Source organism: Gymnogyps californianus, chromosome 12, assembly GCF_018139145.2.
Source record: "Gymnogyps californianus isolate 813 chromosome 12, ASM1813914v2, whole genome shotgun sequence".
NCBI classification, from domain to species: Eukaryota; Metazoa; Chordata; class Aves; order Accipitriformes; family Cathartidae; genus Gymnogyps; species Gymnogyps californianus.
Window position 1 is genome coordinate 15,999,439 of NC_059482.1, and position 22,524 is coordinate 16,021,962.

The 22,524-nt window shown below is 44.5% G+C and overlaps 1 protein-coding gene across 1 annotated transcript in view; it reads right to left on the reverse strand.

Moving 5' to 3' along the window:
* ZNF423 (zinc finger protein 423) overlaps positions 1 to 22,524 on the reverse strand; it is a 236,851-nt gene that overhangs the window by 146,863 nt on the left and 67,464 nt on the right. The window contains exons 3-4 of the mRNA XM_050904236.1: positions 19,602 to 19,802; positions 15,506 to 15,586 (exon numbers count right to left, since the gene is read on the reverse strand). Coding sequence (XP_050760193.1) covers positions 15,506 to 15,586; positions 19,602 to 19,802 — 282 coding nt within the window. The remainder of the gene's footprint in view (positions 1 to 15,505; positions 15,587 to 19,601; positions 19,803 to 22,524) is intronic.

Sequence of the window (22,524 nt, forward strand, 5' to 3'; positions counted from 1 at the left end):
CTATCCAAAGATGTCAAAACCATTACAAAGAGTAAATGTCCCCCCCGCCAGTCCCGATCTCTGCATACTTTTTTCATAAACAGGTAAACTGAGGCCCATTAAATGTGAGACACTTTCCCGGGCTCGTACACAGGCTCACCCACTGCTTACAGGAGTACCTTCCTGGAGTCTTTGGCTTGGGCAACGTTGCCAATCCACCACCTCATTGTCCAGGTATTTAGTCCTATAAATAGCTCAATATTACACATTGTCATGAGGCATCACCCTGCACACCGAGGTCTGCTTCACTATCTCAAGGTCTGTGCATAAGCAGCCGCCATACCAGCTCAAAAGGTGCACTGCATCTCTCCTCACTGCCTCCTCGTTCAATGGCCATTTCCTTCTCAGGGATGGACTTAAAGCAGAGCGGGAAATTTAAGAATTAAACCACAGCATTTCAGAACTTCCTTTTTTTCTTGCTGTCACAAAATTATCTTTTTATTTTATACAAAAATGGCAAAGTAACTGGGAATGACCAAAGTGTCAGCAGTGCGGCAGCAGCCACGCTACTTGTTATCACAGACCCAACGTGGGACATGGAGGAAGGATCCTGTCCCAGGCCCGTTTCCCACAAAGGGACAGCCCCACTGTGTCAGGAAGGGTGTCTGCAATGAGCTTTGCCCATGTCCGAACCAGTTGTAATTTAGTTTGTGATAGCAGTGAAGTCCCAGCAGCCAAGGCACCAATGCAGACTGTTCAGCCCTGCTGCGGGCAATCCCAGATGGTGACTTGGGGACCTGCCTGAGCTGAGGAGCACTCAGCAGCATCCTCACTGTGCCTATGACCTGCTTGCTCAGACACACATACGCACCCTGCAGTGCCATCTCTGACCGTGCTGCTGGTGTATCCCAAACACTAATGTCACAGACAAGCTGGCTGGGAGGCTGTAGTAGCACATTCAGTTCTGTTAACATGTACTGCTGTCATGAATTCAGAGCCAGCCAACTGAAACATTAACGATCTGGTAAACTACAGAAAGGAACCAACTCAGAGTGAAGTCTGCAGCACAATTACTTGACTGTTTGGGATGATGAACACCCATAGTTCCTCAAGATTTCAGCAGGAGGTGAGGGGTTTTGCACTTTTGTAATTCAAGTATATAATTAAGAATAAAAGTACAGCAAGGAGTAAGTCCCCATATCCAGCAGTCCAAATAGTGAAAAGTATGAAAGAAATATCCTGTACTAGGAGGAAGTCGCTGACTGCAAAAATCATACAAAAAGAGTATTCAGATGAGCCGCTATACTATCTGGTAATTCTTAGAAACACTGCAGAGGTGACTTGCCACACCAATTTCACCACAGACACCAACAGCACTTCCAGCTGAAAAACAACCTTAGCTTTTCTGAAAGGTTTTCTAAGAAATCCTTTTTTCTCCTTTAGCAAGACATGACTCATTGCTCTGTACAGCACAAACAGCCACCAGATACAGAAGCTTAAGTGCCAGAAAATGCTCCACTAGCTCACAGAGAGTGTTTCAAGTGGGAGCTTCAAAACGGCCTTCAGAACCACACTCGTGTTCAAAGGAGGTGCTAGAGAACACGGCTGTGTGAAATTTGGCAATACAACTTCACTGGCAGGAACAGGGGGTTAGTTTTGGCTCACATGAGATCCTCCACCCTGTAGTTTGCTTTGAACGGTTTTAATGAAAAACTCAAAGTGAGATTCAGCTGCAACCACCAGTTTTTATCTAAAGTTGGTCAAAAGCAAAAGAAATTTGATTTCTGTGTGCATAACGTTGGAGGGGGAATACATCTCTCCTTAGAAGAGACTCTGTATTTTGAGTTATCTTTGGACGAGAAGGTAGCTGGGAGACCTATAATTCTCTCACACATACACAATGCATGTAGGCAAGCAAAACATCGATGTGGTGGAGGATGGGGTGAATAGGTAAGTGCATCATCCAACCTGTATCACTGGGCAGCAGACAAGCCTGTCCACTTTACTACTTCCAGAGGAACGGTTAGTCACTCCTCCCACCTATTTGCAGCAGCAAAATGAGAAAATGCTGCTCTTCAGCTTGAATAGATGTTTATTTCATTCAGAGAATCTAAAGATGCCTCCAGAGGAGCTATGAGGCCCAAATCATTATAGCTTTGCCTCTTACCATGATGTATTTTGGAAAATCTCAAGCCCCAGAACACAAGTGGAAGGAGAAGGAGGTAAATCACAGGGTGCTTCTTATTCTGACACGTGGTAGGAGGAGGGAGAGAGAAAACCCACTTGAGGATGGTGAGCGGGAATACAGGATAAGCAGGACAGACAGCCTCCCCTTGACAAGCATGCAAGTGAGTTGGCTGCCTGCCCCTCCAGGATCTCCAAACACATCAAAGGCAAGAGGTGGTTACAGGCCACTAAGACTTTTTCCACCCAGAAGACCATTGATGTTAAAGGGAGGATTCCCTGCCTCCTAAAGACCCAAGAATATCTTGCTAACACAGAGCAGCAACATTTACTTCAAGTTTTCTGTTCCCTGTAAAACCAGAGAACATATACTTAGCTTTCCTCTTCTGCAGACTACACTGAAAATGTCAGAAAACAGGACAAGCTAGCTTATAAATAATTGCAAAGGCCCTCCTGAAAAAGGTTGAGAGGGAGGTGGGATGAAAGCTCCCAGCCAGGAAAGCTGGGACTGCCAAGGAGCAGAACAGAATAAGGGCAAGGACGGTGTGTGATATCCCAACTCCATCTGTACGCAGAAATGAAAGGCATTGAGGAAAATATCAGTGCGGGTTATGGCAGGCGTTCCCAGGTGTGGGGAAACCCTCAGGGGAAGAGCACCATCAACAGAAAATACGGCAGACCTTATAAGAGACAGCTGACGTGGCAGATCCTACAAAAGCTTGTCTGTGGTATCTGAACATCTTTTGTTCTCTAGCCCCATTCTTTCACCTGGCAGCTCACAGATGAAAAGACCTGAGAGATGTTCCTGTCACAGGAGACTTTTCCTCAAAAGGCTCCTAAAAAGGAGGAAGGACCAGGGTAATGCGGGGTCCACTACTGGGGATGCATGGCAGAGGAAGCTTTACCCTTCTAATAATGACTCTCCTACATTTCTGGAAATTCTCCCTAACCCTATCCCCTCGCTACCTGCAGAGTGATAACAAAGCCAACATTGTCCATCAAGTCTCAATCTGAAGTGACTCATTTATTCTCAGGAGCTTTGTGTTCATTTTTTTCAGTCTGGCATCCTAAGAAAACAAGGTTTATGTGATCATATTGCCTGTCATATGTCTTAACTGTTTGTCCCTTCCTATTAACTTTTGAATCACACCAGACTGGGGATAGAGGGCTTCAAGAGAAATTGAGTTTCTGTTATAGAAATTGAGTTTCTATAAGACTGGCAAACCTACCTTTGATTGGGTAGGACAGAGACCCCAGTTCATGTCTCTGCTGAGAGAAAGGCTAAGAACCGAGTCAGCACTTATCCCCGCTCTTGGGCCTGTCCTAGGCAATCAGCACGCGTGTGCCACCCGGCCGACCAGCACAGCTCGTGCTGCTTCTTGTCATGCTTGTAGGCAGAGGATGGGAAAGGGTGATGAGCGTACTCTATGGGGAATGGGGTCGGGTGGGAGGGCTGAGCTGGACTACTACGATGAAGAAACGCAACATCATAGCAAGTCCGGCCTCATAAATAAGAAAACTTGCTTTTTCTGCCAAATTGCCTGTAACTTCATGACACATCATCAGGGACAAATGCCAATATTTCTCAAGTACTCACTGAATCCAGTATGTAGCCACACACAAAACAGCAACCAGTTGGAGAGTTCATCCATTAGATTTCTTGCTACAACTTCTTCTTCCCTTTTGCCTAAGTACGGCAAGCAATAGAAAAGTCACAGTGAAGTCACTTTATCTCCTCATGTCGCCACCTTCTAGGTCTGCACAATTAATGCAGGGTGTCATGAAACAAGTAGAAAGCGTGTGATGAATCAAACGCGGATACTCTGGAAACAGTGCGCCCGTAAGACTGCAAGGCTTGGCTCTCAAGTGAGTTTGTGACATTGGTAAAAAGCAGCTCTCCGCCCCAAGTGTGCTCTGCAGGGGCGTTTCCTCTATCTACTGACCAAACTATCGATTTTTAAGGAAAAGTGAAGGAACAAAAAAAATGTCGCTTTTTCCTGTAGCACCACATGATAAATTTCATTCACCCCATCCTAAATGCTTCTAGTGACAGCGCAGTGTTTGTCTGAATTTTTAACAGATGTTTCTAAGTACTCTTGACCACTTCTCTCTCCTGAGGATTTCTGCAGTGGGATAGCTCTAGATAGTAATACAAACAAAGCTTGTAAGAGGCTCTCGGGGATAAATCTGTAGACACTGCATCTAGGATGGGTGTGGATATGGGTCCAAGCCTTATGAAACTTTGTAAATATCCTCTAAAGACTAGCAAGCTGGACTGACCCTGCCTGCAGATGTTTTTGAGCTTACCAGCCCCACAGTGAAAACCAAGACAGCTTACAGATAACTGCAACACTCCTGAAACAGCCCGAGTGTGGGATTTAAACCGAAAGTTATAAAAGCAGGGACATACTGGAGCAGAACAGAATAATGCAAAGGATGATGTGTGATGGTGTAACTCCATCTCAATTCAAAATACCAAAGACACTGCGAAGGGGATCAGTCTGGGCTGAGGCAGAATTTCCCAGATGTCAGGTTACCCTCGGGAATGAGCACACTGGATTCACTCGACAGGTGTGAAGGTACTCCTGCAGCCAGAACACAAATTGCTTTAAAAAAATAAAATCTCTGCTTTCATTTTAAAAGAAAATTAGTATCTTGCGCTAGTGCCTGGCAAGGAGGCAGTGACATCTCCCTGAGTTTGTACACAGCCTGAAACAATCAGCTAAAACATGCTTATGGCTGCTAGTTTACATTATCAAAATGTAACCATAGCTATTTAATACCAAAATGAAATCATTAAAGCTATTGTCAGTGTTTCACAGCAGCTGAAACTGTTTTTTTAAAAGGTCAGTCGACTAGCTAGAGAGTGAAAACAAGCAAGGCGGCTGTGCCAGCCCTTAGGATGTGGCTGCATCCTGCAGTCTGGTTTTGCATTCCCTTAAATGTCGGGCAAGAAGCAGCAGCGAGGTCTCGGCGGAGCCCGACTGCCCTGCCAGCCGCGGGGGGACGGACGGGCGGCTCCGCTCCTGCGGGGGGGAGACAACGGGGCCGCGGGAAGCCGCGGGGCGAGCCCGCACGGGGCCCCCACGCATGCCCGCACCACAGCACGCTGCACCTACTTCTTGCCGGGGCAGAGAAAGGGATGGCTGTAGAGGACACCACTTTTTTCAACACCATTCAGCTTTGTGGCGGCTGTGTCATTCACAACAATACCACAGCCCTCCCCCACCCCCAGAAAAACCCATAAAAAACCCCAACCTGAGAACCACTTCCCCACAAATAGCATAGCATAGCTCCAAACACCCCCACCCTCAGCACAGACCAAGCATGTGCTGTCATCTTCTGTATTAGCATTTCTGTTAACCCTTTTGTAAGATCATTTGACTCGGTTTCAAAATTCCTCATTCTGAAAAACACTTGTTAAATATTGGCCCTGACTGCCACACAAAGTGATAGCTTGGTAGTCATAACCCACAAGATATATTTAGCTTCACAAACTCATCATCAATGGATTTTGAAAGCATTGTAGCCAACAGACTGGAAACCACATGCAATACAAACACATAATAGAACTTTTAATGTGCAAAGAGACTAAACAAAAAGATCCTTGACCTTCTTGCTTTCCCTTGCATACCATTATCCCCAGTGAGACAGCAAATGGAATGACGTGGAGAGCAACAGCTACCATCAAGCAACTTTGGAAGCCAATTTCTACAGTAGTTAAGCAGTTAATGGCGTTAATCAGAATGATAACTTATTAAATTCTACATTTATGCAAATAGCATTTTGGCATATCACATACAGACCTGAGTAGCAGGGCTCGCCAGGAAAAGGTCCCAACATCTTTTATATTTGCTGTTTTGTTTTTTTTAATACCATGTAAAATAGTGTCCACGATGGTTGGCACATCAGACAAACCACACTTAAATAAAAAGCTACAGTCATAAATTAATCTCGATCATTCAAAATAGATTAATGAACAAATTGTTTAATTCTTAACTGTTACAAAGCAGAGAGTAATCTCTACAGCTAAATCTAATCTCTGTCTTTATCAACAAAAAGTTGACATTTCTTATAGACCTTCCTAAAACAGGCAACATTTACTGAACAAAGAAAATAGCAGATATCCCTAACTCTCTCCATGCTACAGTAGCTAGGGTATCTATAGCACAAGAATATAAAGCAACAGAGTAGTTTATGACTATGACATGACAGGACATTATCTGCGTGTGATGAGATGAATCAGGAAAACTGCAGTTTAGGGTAGGCAGAACTTACAGCAATCTTAGTTTTGTAAAGCCTGTACGGAAAACTTAGTGTTTTCCAAAAGAAATATCTGGCAACTTTTGGCTCTGGATCACATTTAAATTCAACGAGGATGGAAGAAGCAGGGGATTGGATGAACAGCTATGAATTGCACTTCTAATTGCTTTCAAGATGTTAAAAAGAACATCAAGACGTGCTTATGCACGTCGTCTTCCCCTTTGTTAGTGGTGTGGTTTAATAGAACTAAATTCTGCACAGAATTTTACCCATTCATTTAGTTCATTCTCTGTCTTCGGGAAAATGAGGTGGGAACCACTTGCTGCAGGATGTTGTGCAAAATGAGTAGTTCACCAATTGAAATTGTACCTGTATTTTGAAAATCAATAACATTGCTTAAACACATGCCCTAACTGTTGATTTATTGGTGTATATGCAAATATACGTGTATCTGGGTACCTTCTCTTTGTGCAAAGCCTGCAACACAGAATGTTAAAATATCTCTGGAAAAAATAATTGGCCTTTTTTCTCCCCTTTGGGTACAAATTTCTGTTTTTAAATGAATGTGCACGTTTCCTGTTGTTGCATGAAGACTTCATTTCAAAATACCAACTAATTCTAGGTTTAATTAAAACAGAATGTTTTATATCACAAACACTTTTTTTTTTTTTTTTTTTACAGCACATATCTTCTTTACCTTAACATAATTGATTGCTGGCTATTAAGAGAAGGAATTTTTTTTTTTTTTAATTTAACAAAATAATTAAAAGTTTTACAGCAACTCTCTTTATGGAGTCAACTTATGCAAGCACCGAAGCCTTTCCAGAGAAAACAGGATTCTCCCCACCTCCCTCTGGCTTTTCTCCCTACTGAATGCCATGGCCTTCACTCAACCAAAGGAAATGAAAGACAGACTGAGACAACAGCATCACGTGGGTGAAGGTCAGATTGATTTTCAGCTGTGTGGTGCTGTTTTATCACCCTCAGGACAAAAGTTAAGCCCTGCATTTTTTTCATGTTTGCTTTAACAGGGCAACTTATTTTTTCCTGAAATTTTGGTTGGTCTCCATACCACCAGAATTATCAAGGATAGCCTAATTTAAAACATTCGTGGAGATCATCTTCCTCAGAGCAAAATCCAGAGCAGCCCACACACCACAACATTTCTATCCATGAGTTTCCTCTATTCCCTATGTACAAATAGTGGCTCCTTGAAACTACTGAGGTTTCTGCAGTGACATTCGCTGACAGCAAAAGACGAGTGGGATGCAGCTGCCGGCTGTTCAGCCATGATCCTGGGCACGGGGAGAGGAGCATTTGCTATCTCAAAAGGGGCAAGTTCACAAATTGTTTTTTCTCCCCATCCTCCTTCCCTCCCTCCCTCCCTCTCCCCCCTGCTTGGAGTGGGCAAGCTCTCCGAGAGCTCAGCCTCCCGCCTGTCACTCGGTGATCCAGACATGCACGGCCAATTACTGTGGCAGCCACTGGAAAAGCAGACAGTTTTGCTAACTCAGATTGCGCTTTTCCCAACTCCAGTACCACTCGCAAAATCACTCCCCCCAACTTGCTGTAAGGACTGGCTCTCCTCGTTTCTCTTTTAATTAAGACTGATGCTCCTCCAAAGTAATGATGTTCTTTTCAATACAGCCAATTTTAGCTAGTCAGGTCTTCAAAACCAAACTGATTAACATAAAATGAAGCATTTTGTACATCATAGATATGTATGTGTATACCTAGTTATCGAGAGAAGGAGCATCTTCCGTCCTGATGTTTGCATTTCCAGAGTTTGAACTGGCAGCCAGAAAACTCAGTATTCTCTCATTTAAGCTATGAGACAAGAAAATCCTACTCACTTTCATTTTCTTTCATTTTAAATTTTGGGTTAAATTTGCCTTATTTGTGTGAGGAATGCAACAGTGTTGTGACTGCCTCCTAAAGATGACAGTTTATCCTCCATAAAAAGCAAGGAATACTATCTGCTTTATTTATATGTACCAGAGGCTCTAGTCAAAATCAAACCCAGTTACAGTGGATACCATTAAAACACCTAATGGAATACAATTCCTACATGAAACTGCTCTTGTAAAACAAACCACAGCAAGTGTCTGTAAGAGAGGAAGGAGTAGAGAGGGGCTGTAAGGTGAGATCAAGCAGCTATCCAGGTTGGATCTGGATGCGGTCTGAATGCAAATTAAATAATTTGCTAGGGTTTGTGAACAAAGATTTGACTAGCACACGTCTTTAGCTTGTCTGAACCTAGCTGAGACTGCCTCCGAAACAGCACACGGAGCAGTCTGATTTCTCACAGCACCTCGAGGAGATCTGCAGATGCTGGTCCCCATGGGACGGTTCAAGGAAGGTTCTGCACATGTATGGAGCCCCAAGAAGAGCTGGCTCTGGGACAACAGACAAAAGAGCAACTGCAGCTGAGAGTAAAGGAGAAAACAGTAACACAGTAAGGTGTAACTTCAATGTATAAACTGTGAAGTGACTCAGTTACATGCAGGGCCAGGAAAGGGCAAATGCCAGCACAGTGTCAGGGAGAAGACCGCCGTGAGCAAGATGCAAAATGGTGGCAGTCCAGAAAGGAGCAAGCAAGGAAACAGCCTTTGAGGAGGGAGCCCACAGGGACACCAGCACAGGCAACGGGGAGAGGGAAGGGAGGAGAGCGGTCACCCTGAGGAGACAACCAGAAGAACTCACAAAAGCAAAATCCCATACGATGCAGAGACAGACCACAAGCTGAGTATTATCATAAATGTTAAAAAACTGCCCTACAGGCATGTTGAATTTTTGGCTGGTTTTGGCTTGGTTGGTTGCTATGGTTTATTGATGCAGATTGAACAACGTAGTTCAAATCTGCTTAGACTACTCTTGGAGTCCAGTAAATCACCTGTATTCAGTTTTGCTCAGAGAAAATGAACACAGGTGTACATATTTATATTTCTGTAGACTGCGAGGTCACAAAGGGAATTTATTCTACTTCTGTTTTTCCAAAGTTTCTAATGAATAATTAGTAGATGTAGATTTCTAAAATGACCATTTAATATAAATTATATCAAATCTCATTTATTTTAAGAGATATCATTAAGTACAAAGTCTTCACAAGTGAACTGAGTTCACTGTAGAGGAAATGACTGGGAATTACGTTCAAAAATCTATTCAAATGTTTAATGTAACAGATTCCCTGGAGAAGAGAAAAGCAATGGGCTTCTTCAGCCTTTCCTTATGTCCTCCTCAGCAAGGCTAACAGTAATTGAGTAGCAACATAAAGGAGGAGCCAAAAAGTCTTTCACTATTACGCTGAGAAAGATTTTCAAGGAAGCCTAAAGAAGTGATGGACCCACATGCCAAAGAAATGGTGCCTTCAAGGGGAAGCTCACCCCCACAGTTACAGGTGTCACCAGCAACAAAACCTACTTAGATTAAAGACCTTGGCTCTTCCACCAATTTCATGCATGTCATTAGGCACATTGGTGAAGCCACAGTTACAGTCATTTTCATCCAAAATAACTCAGGCTGTTAAGGGGGAAGGTCTTGAATTCTCCCCCAAACCCTGACCTCTCATCCCCCTCATGTTGACATAAGGCTTGTGCAGCTCCACAGGGCACCAGATCCGGGAGCTGCACAGACTAAAAATGAATCCTTTTAATTATCAGCAATGTCAGCTCCCAAAGACAACACAAACCTTGTACCAGCATAAGGTAGGAGACAGAAGGAAGGAATACCCCCTCCAGTAACAGCCAAAACATAAGCCAAATTAGAGTGACGACTTCTTAATTCCATGATGATAAAAATAAGAATAGTGCTTCCTTGTGTCAGAAAGGAGTTGCTAATCTAAACGTTTAAAGATTACAAAGTGCCCAAATGCCCTAGGAAATATTTAACATGAACAGATGAAGTACCTTGAAAACCCCAAATCAATTTTTTCGTTAGTTAAGACAATGAAACCTGGTTGTAATAAGCAAGAAGTTTGAATAACATTACCTATATTTAATGCACATTATTTAACTTAAATTTCTACTGAATATATTTTCAGCAATTTTGAATTGAATATGAAATTATGAAATCTATTTTTAAAATTCACCTTACTATTAAAAACACCTATTAAAATTACTTAAATGAAACAGCATTCAAAAGGCACATACTTGTTGCCAAAGCTTTGAAGAAAGTCAGAAGCTGCTTAGACCTCTGGTGGAGGTGGTCTAATGTGCAAACCCAGCTTGGAGAGCAACAGCTTCTCCAGCAGGTGCAGGGAAAATATTTCCCTTATTCAATTTATTTGACTGGTTCAGTCCAATAACGAGTTTGTTCAGAACAGAGAAACTATTTGGCAGATGATCACTAATTTGCTTCTTGCCAGCCCACAGTAAAGAAAGGTGTGAGACCCTTATGGAGAATGCAGGCACCCGGTTGAGGTTGTCCACGGGAGGCCACGTACCTTGGTGGATCCATCCTGCTCACAAGGGACTGCTGTGCTGCATGGGTGTGGGCTGCTGGCCGGCACGGAGGACACCACGCAGCCCTCCCTCGAGTTTGCACTTGAGGCAGGCTGAGCCCTGGGCTCCGGGACCCAGAGGCCATGCGGAGATGCTCCAGCGAGCGCTCCCAAAGCCAGCCAGCTGAAGAGGACCAACCCATGCTGGCAAGTTTCCCTAAAGCCAGCCGGCACCGGGGGGTGGAGGCTGCTTTCTGGCTTCCCCAAGCCTCGAGCACAGTTAATAACATGCCAGCTGTATCTGCAGACAAGCCAAGTTTAATGAGGCTACAACAAAAGCATTCAAATATGCACTACAGAACTTCTGTGGGGATTTTTTCTAAAGCTTGTTTTAAAAAAATGAAAGATAGGAATTCTTGACAATGTTTGTACACACACTTCCTTTATTTTTAATTGATTTTTTAAAAAACCCATTTATATTCTACAAATTCAAAGAAATGAACATTAGAAAGACTTTTTTAATCCCACTACTTCCCACAGCAAAATTATGTTGTGTGATGAGTGCTTGCAATGCACTGCTGGTTGCTTTTTTCTTAATAAACATTGAAGTCTCAATTGTTTTTCCCCTACATGGCCAGACACCATCTTTCTGTCTGCCAGGTCTTCACACCAGGACAGGTACAATCCCTCGCCTCCTGCTCAGGAACCAGGACAGACATGCAAACGTGACCACATCTCTAGCACCAGCGATGACGGAAATACCTTACCCACGTGCTGTGCTATCAGCCATGCTTTACCATGCGCCTCAGTCTCTTACTCTGGGTCAAGATACAGGAGGTATCAGTAAGAGGATTGCAAATATGGATTTGGAGACAGCGGAGGGGGCAGCAAAAGAAGTCTACTCAGGCATGAGTGGGCGGAGAAGGTGGAAAAGGGGCAATCGCTCGCTGTCTCCTCCACCAGAAGAACCAGAGGGTATCAGATGAAAGCAGGTGACAAAGCTGAAGTGAACAAAAGGGGATACTTTTCCCCAATGTGTAATTCAACTCTGGGTCCCCACCACAGGAAATGCTAAATGCATACTTTGCTTCAACAAGAAACTTCAAAATGGAAAATTCATGGAAGAAGATTATCTGAGGAATTTAAATAAAAAACACCAAGAAGTGCCCAGATGAGTTTGCTGACAGCTAGGAGAATATTCTGGGGAAACGGCGCTATGGGACCATCAGGCTGGCTCAGTACAGCCATCCTTATGTGAAGACTACTTACCCAATGGCCTGCTAAGTGATAGGGGAAGAAATCAGGAAAAAAAGCAGACTTTCAATGCACCTCTCGTTCACTGCTCACATCTGCAGTCTGAAGATCCTGATGGCTCTGAATCCGCCAAGGCTGTTGATACGGCCAACACGGTTTTGTCCCTCAACAACCCACAGGAAGGCAATGCATGCCCTTCAGCAGCACCCTAGCCACAAACAATCTGCACTCTTGTCCGTCTGAGACAGGACAACCCCAGCACATCCTCCGCCGAGCTCTCTAAGGCATTATTAAAGGCCACTTTATAACAAGCATGCATCCGTTGTAGTCTCCAGGCTATCCTCACTGCATTTCTGAATTGAGTTTCACATATTGGGTTTTGTCTACAACGCCCGGAATGCTGGGACCTGCTTAGTGCAGCAGTGATCCTCCTTCTTGCAGGCACAGCTGCCTTGCAGCACTCAGCAGGCTCCAGCCCTGGAAGGAGCCTTTCCACTGCAACCCCTCCCTCTTCTTTTTCAAAAAACATTTATTATTTACTTAGATTTCTATAATGCCGAGAAACAAACCTGCCCTACGCAGACGCACGCGGTACTCCCTCTGCTGTAACATGGCAATGGATTATCCTTTGCAAACAGAAATCCAAAGTGGGGGGAGAAGGGGAGGTGGAGCTCAGGCAGCCCCTGTGCCCCAGAAAGGCTGCGTGAGGCCTGGGGTGGTGCAGGGGAAGATGGATGGGCTCCAGTTCCCGAACGCAGGTCCTGCTGCATGCGGGAGCTCTCACGGCCAGCACCTGGCAGCTAGCTCTTGCTTTGCAGCATTTGGGGTGCTTCGGTCTTTGTTCATCTCCCCATTTCTGATGCAGCAACGTATCAGGAGGTGAGAGTGGCTTTTCAGAAAGCCAAGTGCCAAACTATTCAAGGCTTCAAAAGGACACGTACTTTCTTTAAGAGGCCTCGTTTAAAACATGCACCCACTTTCTCTTATATCCATTTTCATGTATACCTGTGCTTACTTTGCAGACTACTTTTTGAACTAGATAAAAGTAGATAAAAGAACTCAATTAAAGTAGCAAGAATGAAACAGTCCCTTGCCAATACAAGCATGCTAACTTGTCATCCTCAGCTCCTCCACTGGGCCATATGTTTAAAAATGACAGGTAAAACGTTCTTCCTGTGTGAAAAACATATGCTGCTTGAGGAAAGACATCATCATTGCTAAGAAATGTTTGTGCAGCCTCAGAATGCATAGCCAGGCCGTCCACGATGACTGCTGGCTATGTGGAGGCTGAGAAAGGGGTAGAGATAGCCCATCACCTCCCCTCCTACCAGGGGTTTTGGTTACATGCAACCAAACCGCCCGCAGCCGTGCTGGCAGTGCTCCTATCTCCACGTGCAGTGCCTGGTGTTGCCTCCCTTGCCACCGTCCCCGGAGGGACCTGGCACAAAGGTGGCCGTGGTGATTTGCAGGGGGCTGCGCCTGGCGCACTGGCACGCTCTTATCGGCGAGCACACTGCCTGGCTCCTCATGCCGGCTCCCACGCAGCTGGGGATCTGCCATGGACTCACCATCGTGCCCCCACTGTGGGATACCCTCCGTGAGGCCGCAAAGCAAATCCCAAGCTGGGTGTTTATGGCGAGCAAGCATTGTTTTAAATTCACATGTGTGTCCCCCCCCAAATCCTTACAGGCACCAGCACGCCTGCAAAATCCAAGAGACAGCTCAAGAAACAATTGCTGAGGCTCAGCCCCCGCTAACGCCTCCCCATGCCAAAGGGCTGAGCGTGGGGCCGCATGCCCCGGTCCGAGCGGAGCAGCCCAGGGGTCTCACCTACCTTCGCCTGCTGGATGACCCTCCGATCTGCCGGATAAGCAACGCTGTTAGGGAGCATAACACTTTGCACAACTTACACAAACGTATGCAATACATTAAATGCTACACTAAAAGCACCTTTGCAGGCAGCCCCGACTCATGCCAAACGCCCTGCGTGGGTGCAGAGCCAGTGCTGGCGGCTCAGGAGACACATTGCACAGGATGCGCTGCGAAACCACTGTATTGGCAAGATTACCATATGCCTTGTTTGTCATTAAATTTGCAACTGTGCTTCTGTTTGACTTCAGATCCAAATTCAGATATGGGAATATGCTTTATGTTCTACATGATAAATACATATTTCACTGAGCACCTGCATAGAAAGCCAGGCAGTGCAGCACCTTATCAGCACACTAATTTTCTGGTATGTGTAGGCAGAAGTCCTGGAAAGAGCCTCCTCGCAGGCTGGCTGGGAATCTCCAGGTGAACTCAAACATCACCTGTGTGGTGACAGCAGTCAGGGGAGCTGGACCCCAGACCATCCTGCCAAGCAACCCCTACAATAATCTGGGGTTTCGGAGCACTCAGCACCGACGGGCACAACTACTAACTACAGGGAGACATGCGAAGCGCCTGGGCACTGCGGCCAAGGTGGCTGCCCGAGCCCCCAGGAGCCCTGCTGCCCCTGCACCTGGAGAGGGGACGCCTGGGACAAGCTAAGGACAGGAGCCTGTGCTCGGAGCCCTCCAAGTGATTGACAATAAAAACACTGCCCCGGTGCCCATTTTCAGATCTAGACAGCGAGAACTGAGGACTCCAGGGAAAATCCGTGTTTTTACAGTTTGTGATATTACTGAGCTTTTCTGGTGCCAATTTTAAAACACTGCTACGACCTCTGGAAAGAAAGAAAACTACATTTCAGCACGACAACGTAGAAAAGAACAAAAAAAGGAAACGTTATTTTTTTTAGCTTGAAACACTAGTCAGGTTAAGAGAAAGGAGCAGAATTCTGGCAAGGACAAGAGCACTCAGACTGAGCCACAACACAGTAATTAGGGCCAGTAGGTCATTAGAGACACAGCTGTATAAACTAGGTGTATAATTAAGTTTCCACACTGCTTTTTCACAACTGTATTTCAGTTTCTTTTGTGGAGGACAATCAGTAATTCATTAATTTAAAGATGCAACAACAGCAGCAGCAAAAAGACAGAAAATCTCTGACTTGCCAATCAGATGCAACCAAAGACTACAATTTGGGGGAGGGCTAATTTTGGAAATACATGTAAGAAGTCTCTCTTTGTCGGTGGGAAGTACAAAGTGCCACCTGACAAAAACATTCATAAGACATTGTCACTTGTTGACAAGCTGCCGTATATGGTTTTTTGGATAAGCATCCCGCATATACAGTTGCACGGCAATTATAATTCTTGTAGCAGGTGAAATATAAGAAAATGCAAAATTATACACTAGCATGAAACAGTCACAATACCTCATTTCAAACGTAAGCCTAGTGTACAAGTTACAGGGCATTTAAAAGGAGCAACTGCAAGACTTTAATTATAAACTAGTTCCTACCGTACAGTAGTTTAGAAAAATCAGCCGCTTCCAAGCTGGCAATATCCATATATAGCTCTGCTGCTGTTTGAAACAGACAACCTGTAAAGTTATCAACAACAGAAGAGGACCTCATGAAATGCTCAGAGACCCCACCGAAACTTACTTCTGTCCGCTTCATTGATGTACTAATTTGCTTTAAAACACTCTACATTCACTTGAGCAACTGAAGAAAAAAGCTTACATGAGGCTATTCTGATCCATGGGAGGAAAGGGGTAACATGGGTGGAGGAAGCAAAAATAACACAATAAAATACTGGAGCTAAACCAGGCTAACGCAGGTGTATTAAAACAAAGCAAAATGGCAAATCCTGTGGCTTTTTAGCCACTTTTCATCAGACAACAAACAACTCGGCATCAGCCACCAGACAGTGATATATCGCAGAATAGTTGCTTGATGTATGCAGCCTCTGGTGCTGGCTGGAGGACACAGTAATTTGTAAATCCATGTGCAATTCTTTACTCTTGTCACTAATGTTGTAAGATAGCATTATAGTGTATAGCAGTGTAGGTACAACACCTACGCTGTAACAGCAGTGTGCAAAAAAATGTATTAAAAAGACTGCACATGATGCCCGTAGCAATTACTTAGTCGCCTCTAGTTAAGGGGACATGGGATACCAGTGAGTTTTAAATTAATTTTAAAAGCTTAACACATCCAGTGTATACACTAGGTGTTTTTATTTATTCTCGGAGTATTTCCAAGATGCTCGCTAGTTGTTTAAGGCACTATTTCCAGGACTGCTGCAGGAGAGCTCATTTGTGGGGGCAAGCTGGGAGACAAGGGAAGACATGAGCCGGTAAGGAAATGTGATGTTCTTTCCGTACAAGCTGCCCCCATTTAGACCCTTTTCAGATCCCCGTAGACACTGGAAACCTACAACCCGCAATCACAGACATCAGTCATGAGCAAAAGGTATAAAAGGCACCTAATTCTGTCAGAAGGAGAACATCTCTACTACACTGACATCAAAAGGAATGCCACGCACTTATGCTACCAGAGATGTCTAGATTTCAGCGGTGTTTTGTCCTCAAAGAAACAAGTCTGAAATACATGAAAAAGCAAGGGGGGAAATGGCTGTTTGTTACCTCCTTACATGTCAAAGCAGCTGCGTTCAAACTGTATTATAACTTCAGCGCGCCGTAATGAATTTCTAAGGGATTCCAGTGAAATAGATGGTTTATCCTATTCTTTGGAGTGATCTCTTGTAATCCTGCAACACTCCTGAGCTACAATACCTTCCTAACTTCAGTATCCCAAAGGAAGTCATTAGTTATGTTTTATTATCAGCCTGGTGATATTATCACTACAAATATTACCTGTATTGATCTGGAGCCATGTAGACACAACTGAAAACCCTGCTTCAGATTAAGACATGAAAACCTAGCTTGCCAAGAGGTCAGGCACTGCATTACAACCTCAGATGTGTCAGGCAGGCATTATAGGCAAAAGGAGTGCAGGGTCACTAAGGACGCAGTCAAATAGCTTATTTTGTGGGGTAAAAATCTTTAAATATACCACACTTCCTAATGCAGTCTTAGATTTTCACTCAGGTGGTGCAAGTCTTTTCAGATGAACTGAATAAAGACGTGCATTTTGCATGCTTTCAACAAAAATTCTCATGGCTATCAAACGAACTGGTGGATCTCAAAGGGTTTGTTTTTTTTTTACTCAAGGTAAGATATGTAAATATCTAGCAATATTCCAGAATGTCTTCATGGAAACATTCTTATTCCAGAATATATGAGTGCAATCTTCCTATTTACTTTAAATCACTTCAGGACACTAGATTAAACTAAATAGAAAACAGACACTCTTATTCTGGAACAAGGATATCCTCACATGGAGATAATTAGCACCTATTTCATGTATATGCAGATAGTTATATGGTGCCTTTTTATGACAAAATGTCTTTGTAAATCATCAGCACATGTGAAGACAGTAAAAGAAGATGAAATTATGCTACCTGCAATAAAAAATTAGCAATGGGAATACTAACAAATTGTTTTGATAAGTCCAAAAAATATAATTTATTTTTCTTAGTCTCACTAACAGAATATTATGTTGAGGATAAATAAAAACTGAGGTGTGAAAATACTGACTGTATCGATATGAACAGAATCTCTAGGTTGCTACGTTTTAATGTATATTTGCCTCAGGAAAAAAATTACTCCTTTTCACAGCACTGTTGGTCACCAGTAATAACCTTACGTTCCTCCTCTGGAGTCCCCACCAGCAGCGCCCGCTCCCCTCCGCCCTGCTCCACTCCCCCAGTTGTGCCTTTACAGCTGTCTGGGGGACCACAGAGTGAACGAGACCCAAGCAGACACCTGGGCTAAATATAGCCTTTCTTTTGGTGGGGCTCACCCCCAGCCCCATGAGCAGCTGTACCAGCACAATGTAGGAGACAGGGCAGCGACGGAGCAGTGGCCACCCAGGGATAGCTGCTGGAGACATGCCCTGCAGCTGCACGGCTGCCCGCCTGCCCTGGTGGGATCCTGCCTGTCCCGCTCCCCATGCGGGATGGTGTCGGGAACGACTTGTCCCTGCGACTGCTCCTTTGGAAAGGACCAATGTCCACACGGGCTGTGCACCTCGCCTTCCAGTCTGGAAAACAAAGGTTTTTCTATTCAACGGCATTTTCTTGCTTACTACCCTGCAGCAGAGTATGAATGTCATTTGCAGAAGTCTCAGGCCGATGCCATGGTTGCCAGCTGACCAAGAAATTACCCGGCAAGAAGTAGCCTTTCAATTTTACGCACTTCCGAGTTTGCAACCTATGTAGGGTTTAAATGAGAGCGCAGAGCAAGAAGCCCTGGGGGTAGGCGTAGGACTGCAATCCCTATCCACCTGCAGGCTGGGGAAAAGCCCCAACATCCCTCTGTCCTTCCTCCCAGCAAGCAGACGGGAACGAGGGCGGGGGGTCCTCTCCTCTGCAGACCAGAGTGAGACAGGGGAGGATGCTCTCGGGGTGGGAGTCAGACCAAGCCAAAGCCCCCGCCTGACTCTCCCTCCCTTGCTGTAGTCTGTTTCCTGTATTTTTTCTTGGCTAAGCATCATTTTACTTATGCCCAAAAAGAAGAGCAGAAAACATGGCCTAATTACCAAACAAATTAAGTGGCCAGGGAGGAATATGCACTCAGGGGAAAGAGGATGGGATACTGCTGCACCAGAGGAGAAACTAACCCCTCCTGCCCTCTGCCAGCCTCGACCTATCCATCTGCCATAATAGCAACTGCCCAAAAATATTTTAGACGAGTGCGGTGGAAAAAGTGATGGCAGAGTATTCAATTCCAGGAAGGTGAAGGATGAGAATCTCTGATTTAAATACATATGAACATATTCTGCGCTCCCCCTCCTAAGATTTTATTTAATCTTTGGTAAAATCTGCAAAGCTTTTTTACTACCCCTGTCAATTGGCTTAGCATGCTCTGCAGAATACCTGCTGCTACCGCCGGCCATGCAAAGGCAGCCGTGTAAAAGCAAGATACGTTGCAATTGTTCATACCAATGCTCTGAGCTCGTTCTTACTTTACAGAAAGTAAAATCAAGATCAACGTAGGCTGATGTCGTCCTCACTTCCATAAAATTCAAAAGGCAATGCAATAATAACCTAGGGAGAACGGTGTATTTTTAGGGTGGGATTACGAAACTCACACTATGAATTTTAATCTCAGAAATCATCATGTTCTTTTATGGGGTTCAGAGGCCTTTCTTCCTGGGAGTTTTGCACACTTCAGTCATTTAACTGTTTTAATCTTCCTACATTTGGAGAGAGAGGGAAAAATACCCTGCCTGAAACTTTTAGCATTAAAAAAAACCCCACAACATTTTTGTCTAACGTAATTACTGACAGATTCCAATTGGAAAGCTGTTGCTTTTATTTTAATTTTATTAAAGGAGTGAACAAAGGCTACCCAAGGCACCACAATAAAATTACATTAACTGTAAAATTACATTATTAATTCTTTAATCTCACTTGAGGCCTCAAGCTGTTGCTATGTCCAATTACCCAGCTAACCACCTGTCAGAACTGTAAAGCTAGTTTAACATTACCTCCAGGACAGTTGTGTGCCCTGTGTTCAGTCAGGTCTGCCAGTGAATCGAAGTCCTGCTGACAGTTATCGCAGGTGTAAATTGACTCATCCTCCATGTCTTCATCTTCCTCATTTCTCTCTTCCTGGCTCGTCACACTGTTCCTCTCTTCCAGGGCCCGGCTGTCCTTCGCTTCGCTCTCCAGCTCTCCTCCCAGGCCACCTGCCAACAGCAAGAACAACCTCTAAGTTTGAGACGTCTGAAAAATAGGAGCTTTAAGAAGGATGTTGCACTTATTAAGATACATTTAATTACAGCTGCTTTCACATTATTCCCGACACCTTTCATTATATTAATGTGGTTTTTATATCATGCGGTGCAACAATTCTCAACTGTATTCTCTGCTGTTTAGTGCGAATCCTGCAAACACTCTCTCCTAATCTTCTCTGGTGGGTGTATAGCGGGAGCCTCTAACTCTCTGTCATATAAAGTTGTTAGTGTTTTATCACTTAACCAGATTCTCAAAGCTTTAAAAATTGGCAAGATTAATTACAGCCCGCAAAGAAAAGGCATGTGCTGAATTTTAATTCTCAATGCCCTTCTCTCCCCGCCGCCTCCAAGCCCCAATATTAGTAACAACAAGAAAAAAAATGCTCTAGCTGAAGATCCCCAGAGCACACATACACCCCAGGACACGAGGGGTCCCGCTGAACTAACGAGAGGCACTTTGCTGGGCAGATGAGCCTTGCGTTGTGCCGACCTAGCCGGGAGCTGACAGCATTGCATCTGACCTTCAGGTCTCTCAGATACTTTTTATCTTCATCCGTGACCAGAGCGTGGGCTAGCACAAACATTTTTGCCAAAAACCCCACAAGTTTTCATGCGCATTAGCATATAGGGAGACTGAGCTCTCTGGCAGCTCCAGAAACACCCCGGTGCAGGGGGGCCGTGCACCCCGGGGCTGTGCAGGCGGCAGCTGCACACAGGGGGCAGCTGGCTCTCCGCTGGCAGTGGGGCGGCAGGCAGGGGCAGCCGGCCACAGTCAGTCCCCCCAGCACACACTCAGTGGCCTGTCATGAGGGACGGGCTTGCAGCCACATCCTCGCGACGCCAGGACACCCCCTTGGCCATGGTGGACACCCCGACATGCCTGAAGCCAGTCGTACCCAATGGCTCCATGCAGCGCTGCGGCTGACCCTCACATGGGCTCTCCAGAGAGGTGAAAAAGCCCTTCTAAGTCCCTGTTGCCCTCTCAGCAGGGAAAGCATCCACTAGACACGCTGGCCATGCTGACCAGGCTTTGGTGACCAGCTGAAATGGAGACGCCTGCGCCTCTTCTGCACGCATGTCCCGCCAACATGGGCGATACAGCCGCAGGTGCTACGCCTGCACCACTTCACCTGCCCCTGCGAGCACTCACACACTCTGAATACACCCTGTTGGTAAGATGGGAACATTTGAGAAATCATCCAGCAAAGTGAAACGAAACTGCAGGCTCTTCCAGCAGAAGAGATCCTCCCGCACTGCACGCCGGCTGACCCTGAAAGCCCGGGAGCTGCTGTCAGCCAGGCAGGAGGGAGATGCCACCTTGGTTCGGGATGCGTTTGGGTTTTAAGCCATTAAGGAAATGCCAGTGAACAGAGAGATGAATTGTTTCTAAAATTAGATCAGCGCCAAAAAGATTAAGGACAACCAATGCTTAGAACATGAAACAAAGCTGAAAAATAAAATTTATATTAAAGCTGAAAACTGGTTACAAGCACTGCAAATCAGACACACACATTAGTAGGGCTCTGCTACCACTATCCAGCCAGAGCACATTTTATACCATCTTCTGCACTGCGCATGATAACATAAATCAACCTGTGTAAAACGCTCTGCAGTTTTCCATGGAGCACTCGTAACATGACGTACCCTTCGAATTGCAATGGAAATATTAAAAATCAATGCCTGCTTGTGGTGTATCACAGCATCCCTCTTAGCAATTAACTGATCTGCACATTTTCGGGTTCTTTTACTGTTAAATTATACATACCTTTCTACTACAAAATTTCCATTAAGGGCTAGATATAATGTTCGTCTTAACAAATCAGATATGCCACTTACACAGCAGTAATGAATTTAAGGATTTGGTTACAAAAAGTATCACTCACTAAGCTCTCCATATTGTAAGTCATCATCTGTACTATGTTTATTCAATAAAATGCTGTTTGCTGAACCTCATTGCTTTATAGACTCTTCTTTAAATAAAAATGTATTGTAATGAAAAAAACCACGATTCTGGTTCTCTTTATACTACTACTTCACCAAATAATAAGTCACATTTAAAGCTCTGCTAGCTTTGCTTTACTTCACACATCATTTAATGTACATATTCAAATTATCACTTACATCTTCTCATATTTACTTGGCACACCTTTTTACGGTCTCTCATCCCAGACTGCAATCACAAACATTTTAGCTCATTCAATCTTTTTAAGGCCTGCATGTCCTGCAGACTTGATAGTTAATAAATCAGAATGTCAACTCTCCGGTTTTATAAGACAGAACCCTATAAAAATAGTCCAAGTATATAAATCTAACCTAAAGAACTGCCGCCTGCTTCTATGCCACCTGCCGACAAAGACCTCAGGGAAGCACTTCTGAACTGACTTTGCCACAAACCGAAGAAGAAAGTTTTTAGGCAACTTTGGGGAGCTTTAAGGGACCTTCACTAACAATTTTAGCAGAAATTTTGTCTTCTGACAGTTAACCTAAAGACCAGCTGATCTGGTGAGTACACTGGGACAAATTCATCCTCGGTTTTACTCCGACACTTCGTGACTACACCGGGGTAAAGCTGTTCGACAGAGTCCAACAATAACAAATAATTTAGCACACTGCTTTAGGAAAAATAAATTGTACAATGTGAGATAAGAAAATAGATTCCCGACTGCAAAGCAAA